The sequence below is a fragment of the Panthera uncia genome, chromosome X (assembly GCF_023721935.1).
Source record: "Panthera uncia isolate 11264 chromosome X, Puncia_PCG_1.0, whole genome shotgun sequence".
Taxonomy (NCBI): domain Eukaryota; kingdom Metazoa; phylum Chordata; class Mammalia; order Carnivora; family Felidae; genus Panthera; species Panthera uncia.
Window position 1 is genome coordinate 94276137 of NC_064817.1, and position 23164 is coordinate 94299300.

The 23164-nt window shown below is 46.4% G+C and overlaps 2 protein-coding genes across 2 annotated transcripts in view; one reads left to right on the forward strand and one right to left on the reverse strand.

The window, feature by feature from the left end:
• The first annotated feature begins 314 nt into the window (after window positions 1-314).
• On the forward strand, window positions 315-8064 carry ZBTB33 (zinc finger and BTB domain containing 33). The gene is made up of 2 exons (XM_049644774.1): window positions 315-612; window positions 3087-8064. Exon 2 carries the CDS (start codon window positions 3089-3091, stop codon window positions 5105-5107), a length of 2019 nt encoding a protein of 672 aa, XP_049500731.1. The 5' UTR covers window positions 315-612; window positions 3087-3088; the 3' UTR covers window positions 5108-8064.
• Window positions 8065-10690: 2626 nt separating this feature from the next.
• TMEM255A (transmembrane protein 255A) overlaps window positions 10691-23164 on the reverse strand; it is a 54814-nt gene continuing 42340 nt past the window's right edge. Inside the window, exons 8-9 of the mRNA XM_049644806.1 lie at window positions 21456-21599; window positions 10691-11308 (exon numbers count right to left, since the gene is read on the reverse strand). Coding sequence (XP_049500763.1) covers window positions 11150-11308; window positions 21456-21599 — 303 coding nt within the window. The 3' untranslated portion in view covers window positions 10691-11149. The remainder of the gene's footprint in view (window positions 11309-21455; window positions 21600-23164) is intronic.

The following is a 23164-nucleotide window of genomic DNA, read 5'->3' on the forward strand; positions in this document are numbered from 1 at the left end:
CCTGAGTCGATCCATTTGATTTTATCATATGTATTCAGATTGTATTTCAAGGTGGCTTAGCATCCAAGAAACGGGCTGATCGAGCAGCTTCCAACTCGCAAACTCGTACAGTCTCTAAAAGTTTTTACGCCCTAGAGGCTGGCGCCGAATTTAGGTGAAAGCGACTCGCTTCCCTCCCATCCCACGCGGGTGCCGGCATGACCCCATCTTTCCCTTCCTTTTTTCCCACCCTTTCGCCCTCCGGAAAGGGCCGAACGCTCCCAGAGCTTCCCAGTCTCACTCCGCCCCCTGCGGAAGGAGCCGAAGGCAGAGCGGGACGCCGACGCGCGGCCGCCGAAGCGCGGCCGCCGGGAGCTCGGGCCCTTCCGGAAAGGCCCGAACCGCGTTCGGAGGAGGAGGGCGCCGAAGTGGAAGGCGCCCCCGCGCTGTGCCCTCTGTCGGCGGCGTGGGGCAGCTGTAGCAGCGGTGGCGGCAGCCGCGTCGACGTCGACCAAGACTGGAGCGACGTTTGAAGAAGCAGCCGAATCGCCACGGAGTCCGGCTTCTGGTTGTTGGAGGGTTCCCACCCGTCCGCGCGGCCCGACGAGGAGAAGCGGCGGCGCCGGGAAGCAGGTGAGGACCCGGCCGGGCGCCGGGAGAGGCGAGGGAGCGCGCCCGCTGCCTCCGTCGCCGGGCCGCGCCTGCGTTTGCATTCTCCTCACTTGAACCAGGAAGCGGCGGAGTCGGAGGCTCCGCTCCTCCGGCCCTTTCTTTGTGTGGGCCCGGGAGTGAAGGAGGGGACGAGCCCGGAGGGCCGCGGCGCGGTCCCCTCCGCCGTCAGGGGCCGGGGGGCCGCCGGTTCCCCGGGTAGGCCCGGCGCGTGGGGAGCCCGCCGCGGGGACCCACTTGGCTTTTCCCTCGCCCTCCGCCTGGCTTTTTGTGCCTGTTTTTTCTCCTCCTAGCCCCTACTTTGATTTAGAGCTTTTCTGCCCGGCCCATCCTCCCCTTCCGTCCCCTTCCCGGGGCATAACAATGCCGCCCGCTTGGCCTCATCCCCTCCCAACACCCCACCCTCGCGTTCGCCACCTTCCACTTTCCCCGGCTCGCCGGAGGACCCCTGCCCTCGCCGTGCCGGTCGTAGCTCCTCCTGGATTTCCGGGACGCTGCCTTTTCGCGTGAATTGGGGTGAAAAACGTCGGTTGCAGCCGGCCGGGCGCAAATGGGGAAGAGGGGGTGGAGTAAGGAAGATGGGGTGCAGCTGCCGCAGGGAGCCGCGTGTCGGCTTGACTCCCTCGCGGATGGCGTTTCTCGCTTTTCCACCTTCACCTGCCCTCGGTCCGGGGTTTGCCTCACAGTGACGCGGAATGGCTTTTCCTTGGGCAGCTCGCAGCTCGTGGGGAGGGTTCAGAGCGATCTGTGCGGTTCCCGGGCCCACCCTGACGGGGAGAAGCGGGAGGAAAGCCACACAAAATGAAACCAGTCCCCAGTGTCACCTGGACACGTACGTTCGATGCATTACCCCGTTCCAGGAACCCGTTTGCAAACGACAAAAATCGGATTCCGAAAAACCTGTCTACCCACTTAGCAGCGACTTCTGTCGAAATCCCCATGTTTCGGAAGCCCTGGTTGCTGGCTCGCTGTCCAAAGGTCACCCTCTCTGATGAATGCCTTTATGGTCACCTGGAAATCCTTGGTACTGTTAAACGAGCAACGCCTTATAACGGATGGTGTTTGAAATCCTCATTTCTAGGCTTTTTGCCTACTTTTTGTTTTTAAGCTGTAATTTTGAAAATTTCGAAGAGGCTTGAGATGCCCTGCCCTCCACGTGTATATAACTTAAGCACTGTGATGACAGTGGTAGTGTTTTGGTAACTTTAAAGGGAAAGAATATTAGCAATAAAAGTGTGTGTGTGTGTGTGTGTATGTGTGTGTGTGTTTACGTAAAGTACTTATCAGCTAATTGTTTGTACATACATAAAATATATGAAAGATAAATACATAAAAGCTAAATAATATATTTAATACATGTATGCGTTGTAAACAACTCCGCATCCTTATTACCAGGAGTATGTTCTGGAACACGCAAAAAAAGAATGTTTGGGGGGTGGTACACAGCATTGCTCTTTACTGACATCCCGCTCCCTTTTTCTAGAGTAACTGTCCGCTCTGTTCCAGTAAGTTTCTGTTTTCATTGTCACTAACACATCAGGTATAAAAAAGTTCTCCTACGGCTGCCCATAATTCTTTACCAACAAATTGAAATGTTTTGTGTTTTCATGCAAATAAGCATTAAGAAATGGTGACTTGTCCTTAGTCTTATTTTTTCACAGTAGCATCTGTTGACTTCACTTGAAACTCTTTACAAGTCACCTCTGGAGATTGTAAGAGTAGAGAGGTGAGGGGAAGGGGCAAGGAGGATGAGGAGAGGGGAGAAGGTAAAAAAAAAAAGTGTTTCATAGTTTATCTAGATGTGGCACTCCGATTTAAATAAGAACAGAAAAATAATGGGCAGTCTAGAGGTAATGATTGTCAGGGTCGATAAACACTAATTCAGTTTCTGGCTGCAGGGAGTAGCTTTTGAATATGTTCTTAAAGATGAGTTAAAATTTAGAAAGTATAGAATGGATATTGCACACACCAAGCTCCTCTGACACTGAAATCATTCATTTACAGGTGGAATAACTTCTGTGTGTTCACGACGAAGACTTCATAAAGTTTTAAGACCGTTAAAAATGAACTCTTAACTCTTCTTGAGGACAAAACCCAAAAAATGGAACCAAGAAAATTCATTCTAATCTTAAGAAATTCTCAGTGGTGATGCATGTATCTGAGATTCAGAGGAAGAGATATTACTATTCAAATCTGTAGATCAGTTAAAAACTTGCTTGTCTCTTCTCGGGGGGAAGTCATGAGATTTGTTGCGTGGTCCAGAAACCAGCCTGCGTGAACAATTTATATACAAGCCAAAAAGTTAGGCCAACCTTCAGTTAAAACCTGATGCCCGGCGAGGCCCACGCCATGCTGTAGCTTACATTCTGAATGATAAAGTACTTTTGTTTTTCTTTTCTAATCTTCTCCCACCCCCTCCTCCTCCCTTTCTCTTACAGGCATGGAGAGTAGAAAACTGATTTCGGCTACAGACATTCAATACTCTGGCAGTCTGCTGAACTCCTTGAATGAGCAGCGTGGCCGTGGACTCTTCTGTGATGTTACCGTCATCGTGGAAGACCGAAAATTCCGGGCCCACAGGAATATTCTCTCAGCTTCTAGTACTTACTTCCATCAGCTCTTCTCGGTTGCTGGGCAAGTTGTTGAACTGAGCTTTATAAGAGCAGAGATCTTTGCAGAAATTCTCAATTATATCTATAGTTCTAAAATTGTTCGTGTTAGATCAGATTTACTTGATGAGCTGATTAAATCAGGACAGTTGTTAGGGGTTAAATTTATAGCAGAGCTTGGTGTCCCATTGTCACAGGTTAAAAGCATCTCAGGTACAGCTCAGGATGGTAATGCAGAGACCTTACCACCTGGTTCTGGTGACAAGAACCTTGAAATGCCAAAATCAAAAGATGAAGCCCAAGATAACGGGGCCACTATAATGCCTATTATAACAGAGTCTTTTTCCTTATCTGCTGAAGATTATGAGACAAAAAAGATAATTGTTACCGATTCAGACGATGATGACGATGATGTCATTTTCTGCTCTGAGATTCTGCCCGCAAAGGAGACTTTGCCGAGTACCAATGCAGTGACACAGGTCCAGCCTAACCCAGGTTCCGTTGCTATTTCAGATGTTGCTCCCGGTGCTAGTAATAACTCTCCCCCTTTACCAAATGTCACACCTACTCAGAAACTTCCTACTGCTGTGAATCAGGCAACTCTGAGCCAGACACAAGGAAGTGAAAAATTGCTGGTGTCTTCAGCCCCGACACATCTGACTCCCAACATTATTCTGTTAAATCAGACACCACTTACTACACCACCAAATGTCAGTTCTTCACTTCCAAATCATATGTCTCCTTCGATCAATTTACTTGTGCAGAATCCGCAGACACCAAACAGTGCTATTTTAACAGGAAGCAAGGCCAATGAAGAGGAGGAGGAGGAAATTATAGATGATGATGATGACACTATTAGCTCCAGTCCAGATTCGGCCGTCAGTAATACATCTTTGGTCCCACAGGCTGAAATCCCCCCGAATGCCACTTTTGATGGACCATTGATACAGAAGATGCAGGTTCCTACACTTCTGCAAGAGCCACTTTCTAATTCTTTAAAGATTTCAGATATAATTACCAGAAACACTAACGATGCAGGTTTAGGATCAAAGCATCTAATGGAGGGTCAGAAGATCATTACTTTAGATACAGCCACTGAGATTGAAGGCTTGTCAACGGGTTGCAAGGTTTATGCAAATATCGGTGAAGATACTTATGACATAGTGATCCCAGTCAAAGATGACCCTGATGAAGGGGAGGCCAGACTTGAGAATGAGATACCAAAAACATCTAGCGGTGAGACGGCAAACAAGCGTATGAAAGTAAAACACGATGATCACTATGAGTTAATAGTAGATGGGAGGGTCTATTATATCTGTATTGTGTGCAAGAGGTCCTATGTCTGTCTGACAAGCTTGCGGAGACATTTTAACATTCATTCTTGGGAGAAGAAGTATCCTTGCCGTTACTGTGAGAAGGTATTTCCTCTGGCAGAATATCGCACAAAACATGAAATCCATCACACGGGGGAGCGAAGGTATCAGTGTTTGGCCTGTGGCAAATCTTTCATCAACTATCAGTTTATGTCTTCACACATAAAGTCAGTTCATAGTCAGGACCCTTCCGGGGACGCAAAGCTTTATCGTTTACATCCGTGCAGGTCCTTACAGATCAGACAATATGCGTATCTTTCTGATAGGTCAGGCTCTATGCCTGTAATGAAGGATGATGGTATTGGGTATAAGGTTGATGATGGGAAAGAACCTGCCGTAGGGGCCGCATCTACTCCTCAGAACAAGCCAATGACCTGGGAAGATATTTTTATTCAGCAGGAAAATGATTCCATTTTTAAACAGAATGTAACAGATGGCAGTACTGAGTTTGAATTTATAATACCTGAATCTTACTGAATTTGGAAGTATCAGAAACTCTGGTTTGCATTAAGGGGCAAGGGTTTCAGAAAACCTGTAACACAAATTGAGGTGAAAACGAGTTAATTTGATCTGCCACGCCATCTGAAGGCAGTCTACTTGGATTATTTGTTGATAATTTTTAGAAGCAAATCGTTCCGAAAGTTTGAGTAGAGATTGAGAAGTTTCCCCCCCTCCCAAGTATCTGTTTATATAGTTCTCTTTCAGCTCATTTTTAAGAGGCAAACAACAAAAGCTTGGAGAGATAGTTTCCTGAATAGAATTTTGAAGCAGTCTGAATGTTCTTTAAAAATAACTGGAGTTATTAGCTTACCCTAGTATATCTTCCAACTTTCCCCTTCCATGTTAGCACTTTACTGCTGAATTCTCAATTTTGTTAATATTGAGACTATAAATGTGTGTTGTGTTTTGGATATGGCATAAAAAGTAAACAAGAACTTCTAAAGTTGTTCTGGAAAATCTCAGAATAAGTCTCTGCTTGGTTGTGTATTCTGCTAGTCCAAATGGATAGCAACCTCCTGCCTCCCTCCCGCCATGAAGATGGCCATGCAGACAAGTGTCTCATCTGAAGAAAGAGTTTTTAGTTCATTAGAGTTAAGTTGTAAGTTTCACTTTTCTTGCCATTGTCTGGAAAAGACTTTGGTGGCTGGACTACTGTATATATATACCTTTGCAGTGCGGTCTCCGTGGGCGAAAGTGTTCACGGAAAACAAATCTCTGTATTGCAGACTGGAGGAGAGGAAGAGTTCTGTTGGTTTGTTTTGAATTCTGTGTTCTTACGTGATAGAGAGCGGAGGTGAATGGTGATTTCCTTTTTGTTCCTATGGTTAAAAATATTCCCTTGAGAAATTTCGAAGTTTGAATTTGAAAGCCACCAAATAAATCTTTCATTATGTATAAATCTTTATAAATGATAGATTCCATAAATGAGACTCCTACATATTTTAGGCGGGAGGCTACTGGTATATATTTTTAAATGTTCATATTACTTAGAATTTCTAATAGGAAGTTTTTGTTTGAAATAGTTGAATCCGTGATCTAGTATTTTCCTTTCGGCAAGACCTTTTAGGTTGTTACCCCTTCTGAAGTTAAGTTCCATTCCATCTGCAAAGTGCTGCAATATTATAGCAATCAGAAACTATATATGGAATGTTCTAGAGGCTTGTTGATTCCCATTTCTCTTGAGAACAATAAGTATACCTTTCTTCCTTTTAAAATGACACCTATTTAAACACTTAGAAAATAAAGTCAAAACTCACTGAAGTGCTAGTACTAAAAGGAAGCAGGTTGGAACAAATGTATAGCCTAGCCTTTGTAACAGGATTAACTTGTTGAACTTCTGTAAATTACTTTTTGCAAAGGAAAAAAATTAATAGATACTAAAAAAGATTGTTGTGCATAGTTGTTAGTCATTTGTAACCTTGCTTAAATATTTCTTAATTCAACATAGATATTTTCTTCTCTTTAACCACGTATTTTTAAAAATAGTCTATTTCTTGACTCGGAACTTAAAGCTTTAATCATAATTTCTCATGTATGCATCATTCTTCTGATGGCGAGCTAGATTTGAAGATAATGGTTTCAGTGTTTCAGTTGGCAGTGGAGGGTCTCAGGCCTCCGTATTTGCAATAATACAAGAAGAAAGAAAAATATTATAATGGTTTGCTTACAGAGGGCTAGAGTGATGTGCATCTGACTGTTTCCTGTTCTGTGAGTCTAGACCTTCAAACCATTTTGTAAGCTAATCCTTGGAAGATTTTTAAGTTACCTTACAATTTAAGACTGTGATCTCCGGAATCACAATATCTGTTTAATTTCTGTGTGGATATTGACAACATTACTCTTTGACTATACGGTGCACTCGGAAATATTTTCAGTGGAAATCTGTTTGAGTTTCATTAATGTTGTTTTACCAGTTAGACATAATTACTTCAGCAAGTGTGAATGATACCGATGCCAGCAGAACTTCCAGAACTTTCAAACTCAACTGCTAAGAAAACGAGTTGATCGTAACAAAACTTGAGAGTTTCTACAAGGCTATTATGACAAACCAGTTCTGTAATGGAAAACTCTCCATTTTGAGTAATACGGATCTAACTATTTGCTGCTGCTGTGCTCTATGTAAATTCTGAATATAAAACTTAAACTCTGTGCCTAATGAAGGTATCTTCTAGAGTTTCTTGGGAGAAGGAAAACTGGAAAATTAACTTGTATTTTTGCCAGAAGACTCTTCCCTGCGATGTATGTCAGGGTCTTCAAGAAGTTTCTATATCCAAAGTTCAGAATTCGTGTGGCATACTCGTTCGGGGCTGAAACCATTCACCCCCAGGATTCATTGGGTTGGAAATCTGTAGCAAGATTCTGTTTAAAACTTAACATGGTGTTTTCCTATTTAATATTTAGTTTTCTGGCTATTAGATCCCTTCTTTTTTTCTTTTAAGTTGGCTTCAAGTTTGCTCCTGTGCTAAATTACCTGTAAATGTTCTGGATAGAAACTGTTTGAAATAGCATTTTGTTAAAAGAGATGATAGAAAATGAAATGCTCAAAGTAAGCAAAGATTTTAAAATGCCATAAGAATCTTGCAGGATTTACTTTAAAACGTATTTGAAATGATCATTATCGTTTCAGTGGTAATGATCCCCCCATACAACTACTACGAGGAATTGATGTATTTTTTCCATTGTACCAAAAAGATAAATGGTTAAAAATGGTCAAGGTATTTTGTATTGTCAAGGCATGCATATTCTAAAGGATTAAATGTTAATTCAACAGCACTGGCTTCCTCACCTGTCCATCATCTGACTCTACCCAATACTGTAATGTTCATACTTGTACAATCTTCCCTGTCATATGACTTTAAGTTCTTTTCATTAACCATTACCTGGTATTAGTTCATAGAGCTTCTTATGGCAAAAATAAAATGTTATAATTCTGATTTTTTGAGCGTATTTTTTACGAGATTATCTTTCAGAAATTATGTAGACTTGGGGCGCCTGGCTGGCTTCAGTCGGTAGAGCATGCCGGGGGTCTTCAAGCCCCACATTGGCCATAGAGCTTACTTAAGAAAAGGAAATTGTATAGACTTTACTCTTCTGTTGTTTTTCAGTTTTTGTAGTAGGAGACTGGGGGTATATGCTGATGGCAGCATAACAAAACTCCTAGGTTTGTAGGAGTGCTGACAATACCGACTCCATCTTTGGCTCTCCAGCTTAGTCATGTCTGTGCGATGACCTCCCTTGGGGCTACATGGTCCAGGCCCCTTGGAGGTTAATATATGTCCTGACCAGAATGCAGGAAGGCTTGTTTTGATCTTTCCTAAACTTGTTTAAACACCTAGCAGAGCTAACCATTTCTTCCCCTCCCCTCTGGCACACAGATGGCACCACTTTAGATAAAACTACACTTTGACCTCACCACCACGCTCTGTAAAATCTGTGGATTAAGGCCCGCACTTTGTGGAGGACAGCTTCGCAGCACCTGGGTTGTCGTCCGCTCCATCCCCCACCCCCACCCGGGCCCCAGCCAGTAAGTTGCCCGGAGGGAAACTCTGGAAGCCAAGCCGAATGGAGTGGCTTGCTGCTTCCTGGTTTGGTCTCAAAATGCCTTCTCAGTCTGGATGACACTTTACTGCCCCCCCCCCCCCCCCCCCCACCTTCTAACAGATTTCGCTTGTGGGTTAATTGCATCCTTGTGGTATCTTGAGCCACATTAGTCCGAAGTGAGTAGGCTGTTGTCTGTCACTGGCTTTGGGGTGTCTGTGATACTTTTGTACCTTCCATGAAGATGCACGTAAGTGAATAAGGAGGAGGACAGTTTTATTAATCTGAAACATCACAAAAGCAGTCTGGGTTTCCAACATGGCAGTGATACAGATTTTAAGCAACATCCAGTTTATACAGGTTCTGGATTAATATTTTAATGTTTCATGCCCAGTTCAATACTTTAAAGCAGAATTAGGAATAAAGCAGTAAATATTACAAAATGCAGTCAAGGTCCATATTGGAAATAGAAATTCCTTCATTACAGCAAATGTATTGCAAAAGAGTAAAGCAGCAAATATTAATTTTTCTAAGGTAACATGCACTGTATAGAATTCAATGTAATAAAAAAAGAAGCTGCTCAAATTAAGTGTTACAAAATCTATTCTGTTTCAAGTTATTTTGTAAAGTAAGAAAAATACATAGAAATGAGTCAGAGTCTTAACACTTTAAGAAATGTGATAAATGTAGGATATACTGTGTACTGGTGCCTTTTAAAATATCAAATACTCAGACACGTTCACTAAAGCAAAAGGTAAAGTGTAAATGGCAAAAGATGTCACTGAGTATTACAAGTTGGTATTTGTATAGTCAATTGGTTACTAGTCCCTTTTTGAAATCCAATAGAATTTAATATGCTCAGAAGTGTAGAAAATAATAGTAATTCTACGTAACACAAAAGGATCATTTTCGTTTTCCCGATTTGAACTCTGGATGAGACATCATTCATGGTGCTGGAAGTTAAACCGAATGCTTTGCAAACATTGATTTGTGAACAGCGGGTGCACTTGTTGCGCCTTGCTAATTCTTGATGGCTGGGTGTCTACAAGGTAGATGGGAGCACCAGCATTTGCCTGCTACCTCGAATCCATCAAGTCGGGAGGTAGCGAAATTGGCTGGAAAATTTTCCAGTATGTGTTCTGTGTTTGCAGAACTGTCTAATTAGGTACCCTCCTGTAGCCCCTGTATTTTTACATTATACAAGTGTAGGATTAGCAGCCTGCCTTTAAATCAGTCAATCCTCAGGTTAGCGTAAGATCGCAGTGAAAGTGTTCATTCTGAAGTTGAAGGCATGGGTGCCAGAGTGTTAAATTCGTCAGGTTGATGGTTTAAAGCTATGTGTAATTAAAAGAACTGTACAGACACCTACCACAATGTGCCAGATGGATTTTTAAATCTACGGTAACACTTAAGAATTTGTCAGGTTGGCGACTTTTGAGGTTTTGCAGACTTAAAGCGGCATTGTGACACTTTCATAATCTTGAACACTGTCGTGATTGGTCTCCACACAAAAAAGGATGATTCTTTCGGGGGTGGGGTGCAGGATACGTGCGGTCTGCTGGGATTGAAGCACAATATTTGGAGACTAAATAGTCACAAAGATTAGTAACAATTCCTATCACCACCCAAGAACCTAATCTGGCATTTTTAACCGTCGGATTTCTATCTCCCGTAGCAAATGTCTTTTGTAGTACCGCGTCCTGCAGTGGAACCGCAGTCTCCTAAGTTACCGGATGTAGAACTGAGATCTACTCACAGCACTTCACATGTTGCTCTTTATATTTCAGTGCTTCCTAAACAATCAACCCTGTTCCCGCTAGTCGAGGGAATATTGCACTTTTCCCTTTGGGAGGTACTGATAACAAAAGCTTGAGCTGAATGATCACAACAGCCATTTTTACAATACTCACGGAGAAGAAAAGGAGTACAAGATACGGGCAGCGTTTTTCAACATCCAGACAAAAGCAAACAAAATCTTAGCCGGAACGCTCTGTGTTGGAACCACTGCGTAGCTCCATCATCTGGGAAATTTTCCTTAGGGACCGACGTTGGCGGTAGGGAAAGATAGGGCCCATAAGCCAGGTGCTTCAACCAAGGTGCTAGGGTGGCAATCTACAAGCGTCCGAGGAGGCCCCTGCATTTACACAAAGTGAAACAGGCGGTGACCACACTTCTGCAGAGCGCAGACGCCAAGCCTGTGGGAAATGCAGGTCCGCGCGGGACACGCCTCTTGCTGGGACGGCTCCGCAGCCTTGCTTAAAGAGTGTGTTGCTGCCCTTCTTGGAAGCACTGGGTTCAGCCCAGCCACCCCTGCTCTGCACTGATGACGCAGAAGCTTCATCCCTATCTTTCCCTGGCTTGGCAAGCCTCTGTAAAACCGTATGCATAAGAATCACACCTTAAACGTTGTACCCTACACACTTCCACTAAAGCAGAAATACAAAAGCCACAATAATCTCGATAGCCAACAGGCATTCCTCTTTAGGGGCTGTAAGGTGGTGGTTTTTCAAAAGGCGGGTAATAGGGTGGAGAGTAGCGGGGTGGTGCGCTCGAGGACCACATGTAGCTGGGCGAAGGCGAGGCGGACTGGGGCTCATCAGAAAGTCCGGAGGGAGGGGAGGACGGAAAGACACCCGAATGCTGTGTGATAAAAACAGAACATCAGGTTAGGCAGCCAGGTGGCAAGTCCTCCGAAGTGCATGTTATTTAAAAACGCATTTGGACCGCGTTCGCTTCTGTTTGGAAGCACAGAGCGCTCCCACACCTCGCAAAGATCACGAGGGGCGGGGGCTGGTCCCACTCTCCCAGTCGAGCTACAAAGCTCCCGCACAGACAGCACGGCATCCTCCTTCCCGGCCCCTTGAGCCCTGCATCCAGTTCCCAATTCTTGTCACTCCTGCTTGTGTCGTCCCTCCAACCCGCCACTCCCTTTTCCACGTTCACAACCCAAGCCTTCGCTACCCCTCCCTCGAGCTATGGCAACAGCATCCCAGCTAAGTCTCCGAAACAAAGGTGCTCTGGGCCTTAAGAACATCTGAGGTGGGAGCCTGGGTGGCTCGGCCCGTTAAGCGTCCGACTCTTGATTTCGGCTCAGGTCACGATCTCAGCTCAAGCCCCGCATGGGGCTCTGCAATGACAGTGCAGAGCCTGCTTGGGATTCACTCTCTCTCCCTCTCCCTCTGCCCCTCCCATGCTCTCTCACTCTCTCAGAGATAATTTTAAAAGTAAAGAAAACTTAAAAGAACATCTGAGGTTAAGCCAGTAATACCTGGGAAAGTCTTTGCTACCAGAATATATCACGGAGCCCATCTCGCAGACCAAAACACAAAACAGAAACTAAGGTCAGAGAGGTTAAATGGTGTCTTGGACCTGGGCTCTTTTAAGTCCAGCAATTTCTTTTTTTTTTTTTTTTTTTATTTTTTTTTCAACGTTTTTAATTTATTTTTGGGACAGAGAGAGACAGAGCATGAACGGGAGAGGGGCAGAGAGAGAGGGAGACACAGAATCGGAAACAGGCTCCAGGCTCTGAGCCATCAGCCCAGAGCCTGACGCGGGGCTCGAACTCACGGACCGTGAGATCGTGACCTGGCTGAAGTCGGACGCTTAACCGACTGCGCCACCCAGGCGCCCCTAAGTCCAGCAATTTCTGTTTCATCTTACTCGTGGCCCACCACCCCCAAATTCAGGGGAGGGCAGAGGAACACGGGCATGGAGGTGAGACTACCAACGGCGAGCACAAGGAGCGATTTGTCAGGTTGCAGAGACACAGGATTCAATGTGACTTTGTGTTGTCTTTGGGAAGAGAGAGGATATAGATTTAAAAAAAACACACACACAGTGGGGCGCCTGGGTGGCTCAGTGGGTTAAGCGTCTGACTTCGGCTCAGGTCATGAGCTCGCCGTCTGTGAGTTCGAACCCCACGTCGGGTTCTGTGCTGACCGCTCAGAGCCTGGAGCCTGTTTCGGATTCTGGGTCTCCCTCGCTCTCTGCCCCTCCCCCGCTCATGCTCTGTCTCTCTCATTCTCAAAAATGAATAAATGTTAAAAATAAAAAAAAAAGGGGCGCCTGGGTGGCGCAGTCGGTTAAGCGTCCGACTTCAGCCAGGTCACGATCTCACGGTCCGTGAGTTCGAGCCCCGCGTCAGGCTCTGGGCTGATGGCTCGGAGCCTGGAGCCTGTTTCCGACTCTGTGTCTCCCTCTCTCTCTGCCCCTCCCCCATTCATGCTCTGTCTCTCTCTGTCCCAAAAATAAATAAAAAAAAATGTTGGAAAAAAAAATTAAAAAAAAAAAAATAAAAAAAAAAACAGTGAATTAACTCATGAGGAGTCATTTGCTACTTCTCTTTCCCTGGCCCATGTATATATAGACCCCTGACCCGAACGGTTTTCCTGCTCAAGGAGAGTTGGCCTGTTTTGTTCATTGCTGTATCCCCCAGAGCTGACAACAGTGCTTGGCAAGTAGCAGGTGCTCAATACATGTTGAATGAGTGACTGTAACCTCAGGACTACAGAAGATGAACTTGGCATGTGTTTTAAAAATAAAATCCATTTTCAAAGAATACAGTCACATCTTGTAGCTATCGCCGCCTTGCTCCAGCAGCGGCAGGACGTGGCTGAGGCGTGAAGGCCGGAGGGGGGTACGGGGATGGCGGGAGGCCAGAGGCCAGTTCTAGGCTCCCAGGAAGAGTGCACATAATAAACCAATGGACAGGGTGGAGAACTGCAGTTTTCGGGCGTGGCTTAGCTCTAGGAAGACCCACTTACACCAAAATTTCTCAAGAGTTCAAGTGCAGTTTGGGATGGTCGTTCCTTTACTTTGTTCACCTGGCCAGAGTCTGAGTGGATCATGTCATTTTTCCAGGCCTGGGGCAATCTAGAGTCAGCCGCCACATGAGATTTCTTTTTATTTATTTCTTTTTTAAAATTTTGTTAATGTTTATTCATTTTTGAGAGACAGACACAGAGCATGAGTGGGGGAGGGGCAGAGAGCGAGGGAGACCCAGAATCCGAAGCAGGCTCCAGGCTCTGAGCTGTCAGCACAGGGCCCGACGCGGGGCTCCAACTCATGAACCACGAGATCATAACCTGAGCTGAAGTCGGATGCTCATCCGACCGAGCCACCCAGGCGCCCCTCTTTTTCTTTTTTAAAGTTTATTTATTTATTTTGACAGAGAGCACAAGCAGGTGAGGGGCAGAGACATGGAGAGACAGAATCCCAAGCAGTCTCCGCACTCTCAGCGCAGAGCCTGATTCGGGGCTCGAACTCACGAACCGTGAGATCATGACCTGAGAGGAGATCAAGAGTCAGACACTTAACCGACTGGGCCCCTGAGGCGCCCCGCTGACATGAGATATCTGGAGCCTGAGACCATCTGGGTGAGTCTCCTTATCCCCAGTCCTCACCCCTGCACTCCTTAGAAAGGGATGTCCAGGTTTCTAGGTGTTGCTTGAGACACTGAAATACCTGTCCACATAACGCTGGGACCGACAAGAGATGTAGGTGCCATTATTCCCTCCACCTCCCCCACCCCATCTATTATTTCACCCTGAGTGAAGGAACGTCAAAGGTCATAGAAACTGCAGAGCCTTTAAAGACAAAACAACTTGGGCACCTGGGTGGCTCAGCTGGCTAAGCATCTATTTTTTTTTTATTTTTTTCTTCTTTTAATGTTTATTCATTTTTCGAGAGAGAGAGAGAGAGAGAGAGAGAGAGACAGCGCAAGCAGGGGGCAGAGAGAGAGGGGGACACAGAATCCGAAGCAGGCTTCAGGCTCTGAGCTGTCAGCATAGAGTCGGACACAGGGTTCGAACTCACAAACCGCGAGATCATAACCTGAGCCGAAGTCGGACGCTTAACGGACTGAGCCACCCAGGTGCCCCAAGGGCCTGACTCTTGATTTCAGCTCAGGTCATGATCTCACAGTTCGTGGGTTTGGAGCCCTGCGTCGGGCTCTGTGCTGAGCGTGGAGGCTGCCTGGGATGCTCTCTCTCTCCCTCTCTCTCTGCCCCTCTCCCACCGTGTGCTCTGTCCCTCTTTCCAAACAAATAAATAAACTTTAAAAAACCAAGACATTTGTATGGTGACTGCCTCGTCTTCCATTCTGCGCTACAGAACTCTCTCCTTTTCCCCCTCCCTCATCTTCAACCAAGAGCACTGTCCTCTCAGCCGGAGAGGAGGGCAAAACCCAGCGGGGACAAGAGTCCCCACGCACGGGGACGCGGTCCTCTGCCCTTCTGGATGCCGCTACAGGCCGGTTTTAGGCGCTGCCAGCCCCAGGCGGGAGGCGCAAGCTCCCCACCGCGCGGCTAGGAGGCGGCTGTGTCCCGGGAGGTAGGCACAGGCCACCGCGGGCGGCAGTTGCACTCGGTGGTAGTAGAAGGGGGCGGCACGACAGCCTTTGGTTTTCAGTTCTCACTTTCGCGGCTGGGAAGTATTCAAGCGGACGGGGGTGGGATGATTCTCGCTTGGCTTTGGCGGCGGTGCCGGGAGTCTTCTTAAGGATAACATGGGAGGACTGGGGAGCTAACTGGCTGCAGTCCACACACCCTTGGGGCTGGGGGTGGGGCCCACAGTACCAGCGCGTCGTTTCCTAGCAACAGGCAGGCACCTTGGGAAGGATTTGGCTCTGTTGCAGCTGGGGAGCTGGCCTGGTGCATTTGGGCTCCTGCCTAGGAGTCGACTCCACTAATGGGACGGGCAGCTCAGAAGAACAGAGCTCTGAGCCCTTGTAGCCACAAAGCATGAAAAGCATCTAAATAGCCTACTGCGGGGCCTACGTCGGTGCATTCAAGCTTCCCGAAGCAGGGGAGGCGAGGCACGGGCTGGTGGTGCTTCCAGAGGAGGGCCACCCTGTCAGGACACACACACGGCTCTCCTCTCCCACCCTAGCCTGCCCCCTGTCTGTCGGGCGGCGGACCCACACTCTCCAGGACGAGTGTGCCCTTCTGTCGCGCGTGCTTCTCTCTCTTTTCGGGAGCACTGGGAGGCAGTGACTCTGAAGAGAGCCCTGTACCCGGGCCAGGTGACCAAGGTCACAGCGGAAGATGCTGTGTCCCCAGGGTAAAATCCAGGCTTTCTTGATTCTTTACATGCCCCCTCGGTTTCTGTTGCTGCCCCAGAAAGCGAGGCCGGGGGAGATGGAGAGAAGAGTGGATAAAAGCAAGAAGAAGAAAAAAGGGGATGGGTCAGAAACGAGAGAGAGAGAGAGAGAGAGAGAGAGAGAGAGACAAAGTTGGTAGGAGAGGGGAAATAAAGAGAACAGTTGAGTGGCAGCCGCTACCACCTTCTGAGGCTCTCGGCCACCTGGGCCGTACGCTGTCCCCCCTCCCCCCGGACCAAGCAATCCTTTCAGCAAATGGGCCTAGTTTTGGGGTGCCTGGGTGGCTCAGTCAGTTGAGTGTCCGACTCTTGATTTCAGCTCAGGTAGTGATCCTGGGGTTGTGGGATCGAGCCTCACATCGGGCTCCTGAGTGTGGAACCTGCTTAAGATTCTGTCTCTCTCTCTCTGTCTCTCTGTGTCACTCTCTCTCCACCCCCCCCCCCACACACACTCTTGCACACTCTCTCTCTCTCTCTAAAAATAAAAAAAATAGGGGCGCCTGGGTGGCGCAGTCGGTTAAGCGTCCGACTTCAGCCAGGTCACGATCTCACGGTCCGTGAGTTCGAGCCCCGAGTCAGGTTCTGGGCTGATGGCTCGGAGCCTGGAGCCTGTTTCCGATTCTGTGTCTCCCTCTCTCTCTGCCCCTCCCCCGCTCATGCTCTGTCTCTCTCTGTCTCAAAAATAAATAAAAAACGTTGGAAAAAAAAATTTAAAAAAATAAATAAATAAAAATAAAAATAAAAAAATAAACGGGCCCAATTTCTAGTGGGTCAGTTTGGTGGCTGAGATGAAATCTCATGGACCCCCATGTGATTTCATAAAGAGCAGAAACAGAGGCATTTGCATTTTGCACAGGCTGAGACTTTTGTTTTGGGCTAAACTTGGCAACACACAAGTGGACGGGAGAGGAACCAGTCCACGGTTAGAGTGAAGCAGGGGGGCTGGCCCAATAGGCCGGACTGGGAAGGATGGCTGGAATCCTTAAGGGTTTACATAAAGCTACGCTGGGTTGAATTTCCCAGCAGGAGTAGAAACGGATGCTTTACACCCTATGGAATGTGGACTACTTGGCTGAAACTGAGGTTACGCGTAGTAGGGAAATGAACTGGGGCGGACAACAGAAGTGAGTATTGGGAAGATTAGCTAAGAGGCAAAGGTAGTCTCAACTTCTATCCTTCCTGCCTTGGGGGATGGGGAGTTCATTAGAAGCCAGGACAACTTAGGGGCGCCTGGGTGGCTCGGTCGGTTGAGCGTCCGACTTCGGCAAAGGTCATGATCTCAGGGTTCGTGAGTTTAAGCCCCTCATCAGACTCGCAACTGTCAGCACAGATCCTCTCTCTCCTTCTCTCTCCCTGCCCCTCCCCTGCTCATGCTTTCTCTCTCTCTCTCTCAAAAAGAAGACGAAGGAGGAGGAGGAGGAGGAGGAGCGGGAGAAGGAGGAAAGAAGCAGCAGCAAGGACACCTTGGAGGCCAATGTTTGCAAAAGTCCTGCTTCTGCAAGCTCAGCACTCACAGCATCCTCGGGGCCATCCGACCAGAGCGAAGTCATCTGACCACAAGGAATGTTTCCCAAGCTTTCTCTAACTGGACAGCCACCTCATAAGGGTATGACTTTGAGGGGTTAAAACAAAACCCTATGCGTCTCTTTCCTCTCCCTTCCATCAGCCTTGGGGTGAAAAGGAACAAACGCAAAGTCACATATAGTCCTATTTGGAAACGACCAGAATAGGGAAGTCATTCAGAAGAAACGTCTAGAAAGTTCACTTTTCCTGCTGTACTCTGGGCCCTTTTCCAATCTGAGAAGATCAGAAGGGAGCTCTGGTTTTCTGGCGTGTGGTGGGGGGAGGGGCGGGTCCGTGCTGCTGATGGTTTTATCGTCAGAGCTGGTGTGCGTTTTGCTGGCTGCTTTCTATTTATCTGGGAGCCCAAGCAGATGTTCCCCCATCCTCTTGGCCTTCCTGGGTAGAGACTGGTATTTCCTCCTATGAAACTATAAGGGAATTAAACTTGGTGAACAAAAGAAAACTCAATCCCAACACACCATTTAAGTTTTAGAGGGAGGGGCACCTGGGTGGCCCAGTAGGTTAAGCATCCGACTCCACCTCGGCTCAGGTCATGATCTCACGGTCATGAGATTGAGCCCGAAGTCGGGATATACGCTGACAGTGTGGAGCCTGCTTGGGATTCTCTCTCTCTCTGCCCCTCCCCTGCTTGCTCTCTTTCTTAAAATAAATAAATAAACATTTTAAAAATGTCTCCTTTTTTTTGAGAGAGAGAGAGAGAGTGAGTAGGGGAGGGACAGAGAGAGAGGGAGACACAGAATCAGAAGCAGGCTCCAGGCTCTGAGCTGTCAGCACAGAACCCTATGCGGGACTTGAACCCATGAGCAGTGAGATCATGACCTGAGCCACAGTTGGACGCTTAATCAACTGAGCCACCCACGTGTCCCATCATTTTTTAAAAAAGTTCTAGAGAGAAACAAATCGCTTAAAAACACATCACTCAGAACCCACACCACACAACTCTACGGTCTCCAAAAAGGAAACACGAAGACAGCTCGAATCTAGAAAAAGAACCGAGAGAGGTGTAAGAGGTATTCCAGCAGCCCCTGGAGGGAGGAGCAATTTCATAATTAATCAGAGAGAGTTTACTCTTTAGAGACCCTTTCTGAGTCATGATTAGGAAGCCCATAATTTAAGTCAGTAAAAAATATAAATATCCTAAAATTACCCAGGGAAAAGATCTATGCTGTGCTCAGATATATAGCTTCTCCAAAGAATTCTTGAAGCCAATTGTAGAGTCAGACTCCAAGGACAAGACACTGGTAATGACAAAAGTCTTTCCCTCAAAGGATTAAGTAAGATGACCCTTGTAAAGCACTCAACACAATGCTTGGTGCATAACCAGCGCTCAATGAATAGGAGCTGTTACTAAAAAGCAGAGGCTTCGTGGGGCGCCCGGGTGGCTCAGTCGGTTAAGCGTCCGACTCTTGGTTTCAGCTCAGGTCATGAGCTCACAGTGTGTGTGTTCGAGCCCCACATCAGGCTCCGTGCTGGCAGTGTGGCGCCTGCTTGAAATTCTCTTCCTCTCTCTCTCTGCCCCTGCCCTGCTTGCTCTCTCTGTCTGTCAAAAATAAATAAATAAACTTTAAAAAATTAAAAATAAAAAAGCAGAGGCTTCCACAAATCCCTGACGTCTGTGCTATAAGCCCACGTGTAGGTTTGGCTTAGGTGGCTAGATTTGGATCCCTTCGCTGGGTTAGGGACCCTGTTTCTGGGTTTCCATCGCACTCTGGGTAACAGTCTATTTACATTTTTTGTCTCCACTGCTGTCCCCTGACCCCCCCCCCCATCAAGTCCCTAGACTGATCTCTTTTTTTTTAAGATTAAAAAAAATGTTTATTTTATTTTTGAGAGCAAGGGAACATGAGCAGGGGAGGGGCAGAGAGAGAGGGAGACACAGAATGTGAAGCAGGCTCCAGCCTCCTCACTATCAGCAAAGAGCCCGACACAGGGCTCGAACTCACGAACCCTGAGATCATGACCTGAGCTGAAGTCGGACGCCTAACAGACTGAGCCACCCAGGCACCCCCCCCACCAAAACTGATCTCTTAATGCAATCAATCTTTATATCCACAGCTCCTAGCACAGTGCCTGGCACATGGGAACACAGAGTAAACCCTGATTGAAATGAAGCCAACAGCCTGAGTCACCACTGGCATTGTCGATCTTGTTTTCATCCCTGGGGTAGTATTTGAATAAGGAAGGAGGGACAGAGAAATGTCTCCATACCCTAAAGAGAGTCTTCCCATCTCTCAATCTCTCTCTCTCTCTTTTGTTTTTTTGCAGCAACCATAACCAGGGAGATTAATGTTCCTACTTCAGGGGTACGTTATAAAGTGAAAATTCTTAAAGTCAATGTAATGAACATAATTTACCTCGATATAAAATAAATGGAGGCAGCCTCTTGGGCTGAACTTATGTGTGTGTGGCCCCTCTATGCCAGGATGACTTTTTTTTTTTTTTTAAAGTATGCTCTACGCCCAACGTGAGGCTTGAACTCACAACCTTGGGATCAAGACTTGCGCACTGTACCGACTGAGCAGCTGGGCACCCCCTGGGATGACTTTTTATTACTTTTTCTTCCTGCGTTAATGTCCACATCCCTGTATTCTCTTAAAAGACTCTTTTTGCCTCCATCACTACTGAAATGATCTATACCCTTAACATTTTTTTTAAGTTTATTTATTTTTGAGAGAGAGAGTGCAAGTGCACGCAAGCGGGGGAGGGGCAGAGAGAGAGGGAGACTGAAGGTCTGAAGCGGGCTCTGTGCTGACAGCAGAGAGCCCCATGCAGGGCTCAAACTCATGAACCTGGAGATCATGACCCGAGCGCAAGTTGGACGCTTAACCGACTTAGCCACCCAGGGGCCCCACTGCCCTTTTTGAACATATTTGTGTTTCCCAGTCTGTATCCTCTCTGGGTAACAAGTGCCCTCAGTTGTCTAACCTGTAAATACTGTAGGCTTTGGAACAAGTTCTAACATAATTTTTTTCGCAAGCTTTAAGGGACACCACCTTGTTCTGGTACCGCATTTTGTAACAGCGAACACATCCAGGCTCACATTATCTATTACTATTGCAATAGAGTCCTAGACCCCCACGACAGTATCTAAACCAAACAAAAGTACACTTTATTCAACAAAATGGGGTTTTCTAGTTTCAATTATTTTGTTAATCGAAAGCTGAAATTAGGTTGCCCGAGGGCTTTGTATTTGCAAACTGGCTGCTTAATTGGAAGCACCCCCAAACACTCATGCTTTTATGTCCCCTTGGAGCATTCAGGGACCCTTAGTCAGTGGAAGCAAATTCATTACGGGCTTCTCTCCTTTCAAAGGTATTTCCTTTGGTCCTCAAATTTTTAATTAACCAGATTTCAATGTAATCCCCTTCTTCTATGGTCAAGGGTTTACAATCACTGTAAATGTTTAAAAGACCATTTTGCTTGTTTTCCTGAAGTGCCTAGTCCAGTGCTCAGCACATAATGAATCCCTTTTAATTAAGTGCCTTTCTTGGTTCTGTTTCTCTGTGCTTAGCCTCAGCTCAAATGGGAAAGGGGAAAGCGCAAATTTGGTAACTCTATTTCTGACCCATGTAATAACAAGGCAAAAAAGGGGCGAGGAGTGTTACTAAAAAACAACAACAACAACAACAACAACAACAACAAAAAACCCCAAAACAAAACCTTTCTCTGTATAGTCCTAGTTAGGAAGTCTGGAGAAAAACAAGGAACTTCTTCCTCATTACAGATTTCATTCAATCCCTTGTGTGGCCAGAGTCCCTTGTGCTAAAGAACAGACTAGGTCTCTCTATCTGGCAGAGGAATGAGAAGAGCCATGCGTGGCTGGACCGGGGTCCATACGGACACATTAATGAGTATCATCTTCTCCTGGGTGCCGGTCAAGGCAATCTGGGACACCTTGATCCCAGCTCCTCCTCTCCCCATCTTTCCCATCTCACCTTGCCGCTGTCTTTAAGCTGGTCACTGGTACCCACAGGCTGCTGGAGGCCATCAGGGTCAGAGCCCGGCTACCTCGTACATATTAGGGAGCTTCCATAATTAGGGAGACCACAAGAGAGCATGAACGGCAGCAAGAATAATGGAGAGTTCTTTTTCTCTCCAAGCATACCTGAAAGTCATACGCGGAGTATGGTGGCAGGTGAGGAGGGCTATGGTAGTAGGTATTATACGATGCTACTTGAGGACGAGCATAGTAAGAAACAGTTGGATGGGCATTTTCAACAGAACAGTTCAGTGCTGGCAGAGTTGGGTTCTGTAGAAAAACACAAATTAGAAACAACATAAACGTTCGTTAGCAGGAGAGTGATTAAATAAACTGGCACATCTAGCCCGTGGAATAACATGCAGCTATTGATAAACAGACAATGATGTGGACCTATGTTTAGTGACAGAGAAAGTTGTCCAGGATATATTGTTAAATTAAAAAAAAAAAAACAAAAAACAAAAAACCACCGGCGGGGCGCCTGAGTGGCTCAGTCGGTTAAGCTCAGGTCATGATCTCAAGGTTCATGGAGCCTGCTTCGGATTCTGTATCTCCCTCTCTCCATGCCCCTCCCCCACTAGCTCTCTCTCTCTCTCTCTCTCTCTCTCAAAAATAAAAAATAAACATTAAAAAAAAGTCACTGGCAGGGGCGCCTGGGTGGCTCAGTTGGTTAAGCCTCTGACTTTTGCTCAGGTCATGATCTCACAGTTAGTGAGTTCGAGCCCCACGTCGGGCTCTGTGCTGACAGCTCGGAGCCTGGAGCCTGCTTCGGATGCTGTGCCTCCCTCTCTCTCTGCCCCTCCCGCACTCGCACTCTGTCCTCTCAAAAATGAACAAACGTCAAAAGATTTTTTTAAAAAGTCACTGGCAAAACTAAGGTCACAGTAGAAAGATCAGTGGTTGCCAGGGGTTGTGGTTGGGGGGATGAATAGGCAGAGCACAGAGGATTTTTAGGGCAGTGAAACCAGTCTGTATGATATTACAATTATGGACACATGTCATTATATGTATGTCCAAACCCATAGCATTACCACACCAAGAGTGAACCCTAAGGGAAACTATGGGCTTTGGGTGATAATGACTTGTCAATGTAGGGAAGTTCGTCCTTGATAACAAATGTACCACTCTGCTGGGGATGTAGTTAATGGGGGAGGCTATGCGGGGGGTGGGGGCAGGGAGGACCTTCCTCTTAATTTTGTTGTGAACCTAAAACTGCTCAGAAAAAAACAAGTCTTAAAAAAGCCACTATTATATTAATATAGCATGATTCCCAATTTATGTAAAAACAAAGACCCAAACAACTATGTATCTATGTGCATTTGTAAATGAAAAGAAATTCATCTGGAAAGATTCAAAATAGACTGTCAACTGTGGTTATCTCTGGGGAGGGGAGTAGTATCAGGAGGTATATGGGGACCCTTCACTCTATTTCTTTTTTGAGTTTTTTAAAAATGTATTTATTTTGGGAGAGTGCACCCCCTTGAGATCATGAGCGGGGGAGGGGCAGAGAGAGGGAGAGAGAATCCCAAGCAGGTTTTGGGAGCCAAGCAGGCTCACGAACCGTGAGATCATGACCTGAGCCGAAATCCAGAGTCGGGCACTTAACCGACTGAGCCACCCAGGCACCCTTCTATTTTTTTTTTATAGTATATTACTTGTGTCATTCCCCCCCAATTTATTATTTTGAAACATTCAAACCTATAGAAAAGTTGAAATCACTTATTTATGTGGTTTTCAAAAACCCAAAAGACAAAGACAAGAATAAGGCCCAAAATACAACATGTCACATCGACAAGGCTGAGCAGGCTACTGCGCTTGCTGTGATGGAAATGTGA

What these genes read in the sequence shown, in the direction of transcription:
- ZBTB33 (XM_049644774.1), top strand. Translation starts at nt 3,089, where the DNA reads ATGGAGAGTAGAAAACTGATTTCGGCTACAGACATTCAATACTCTGGC.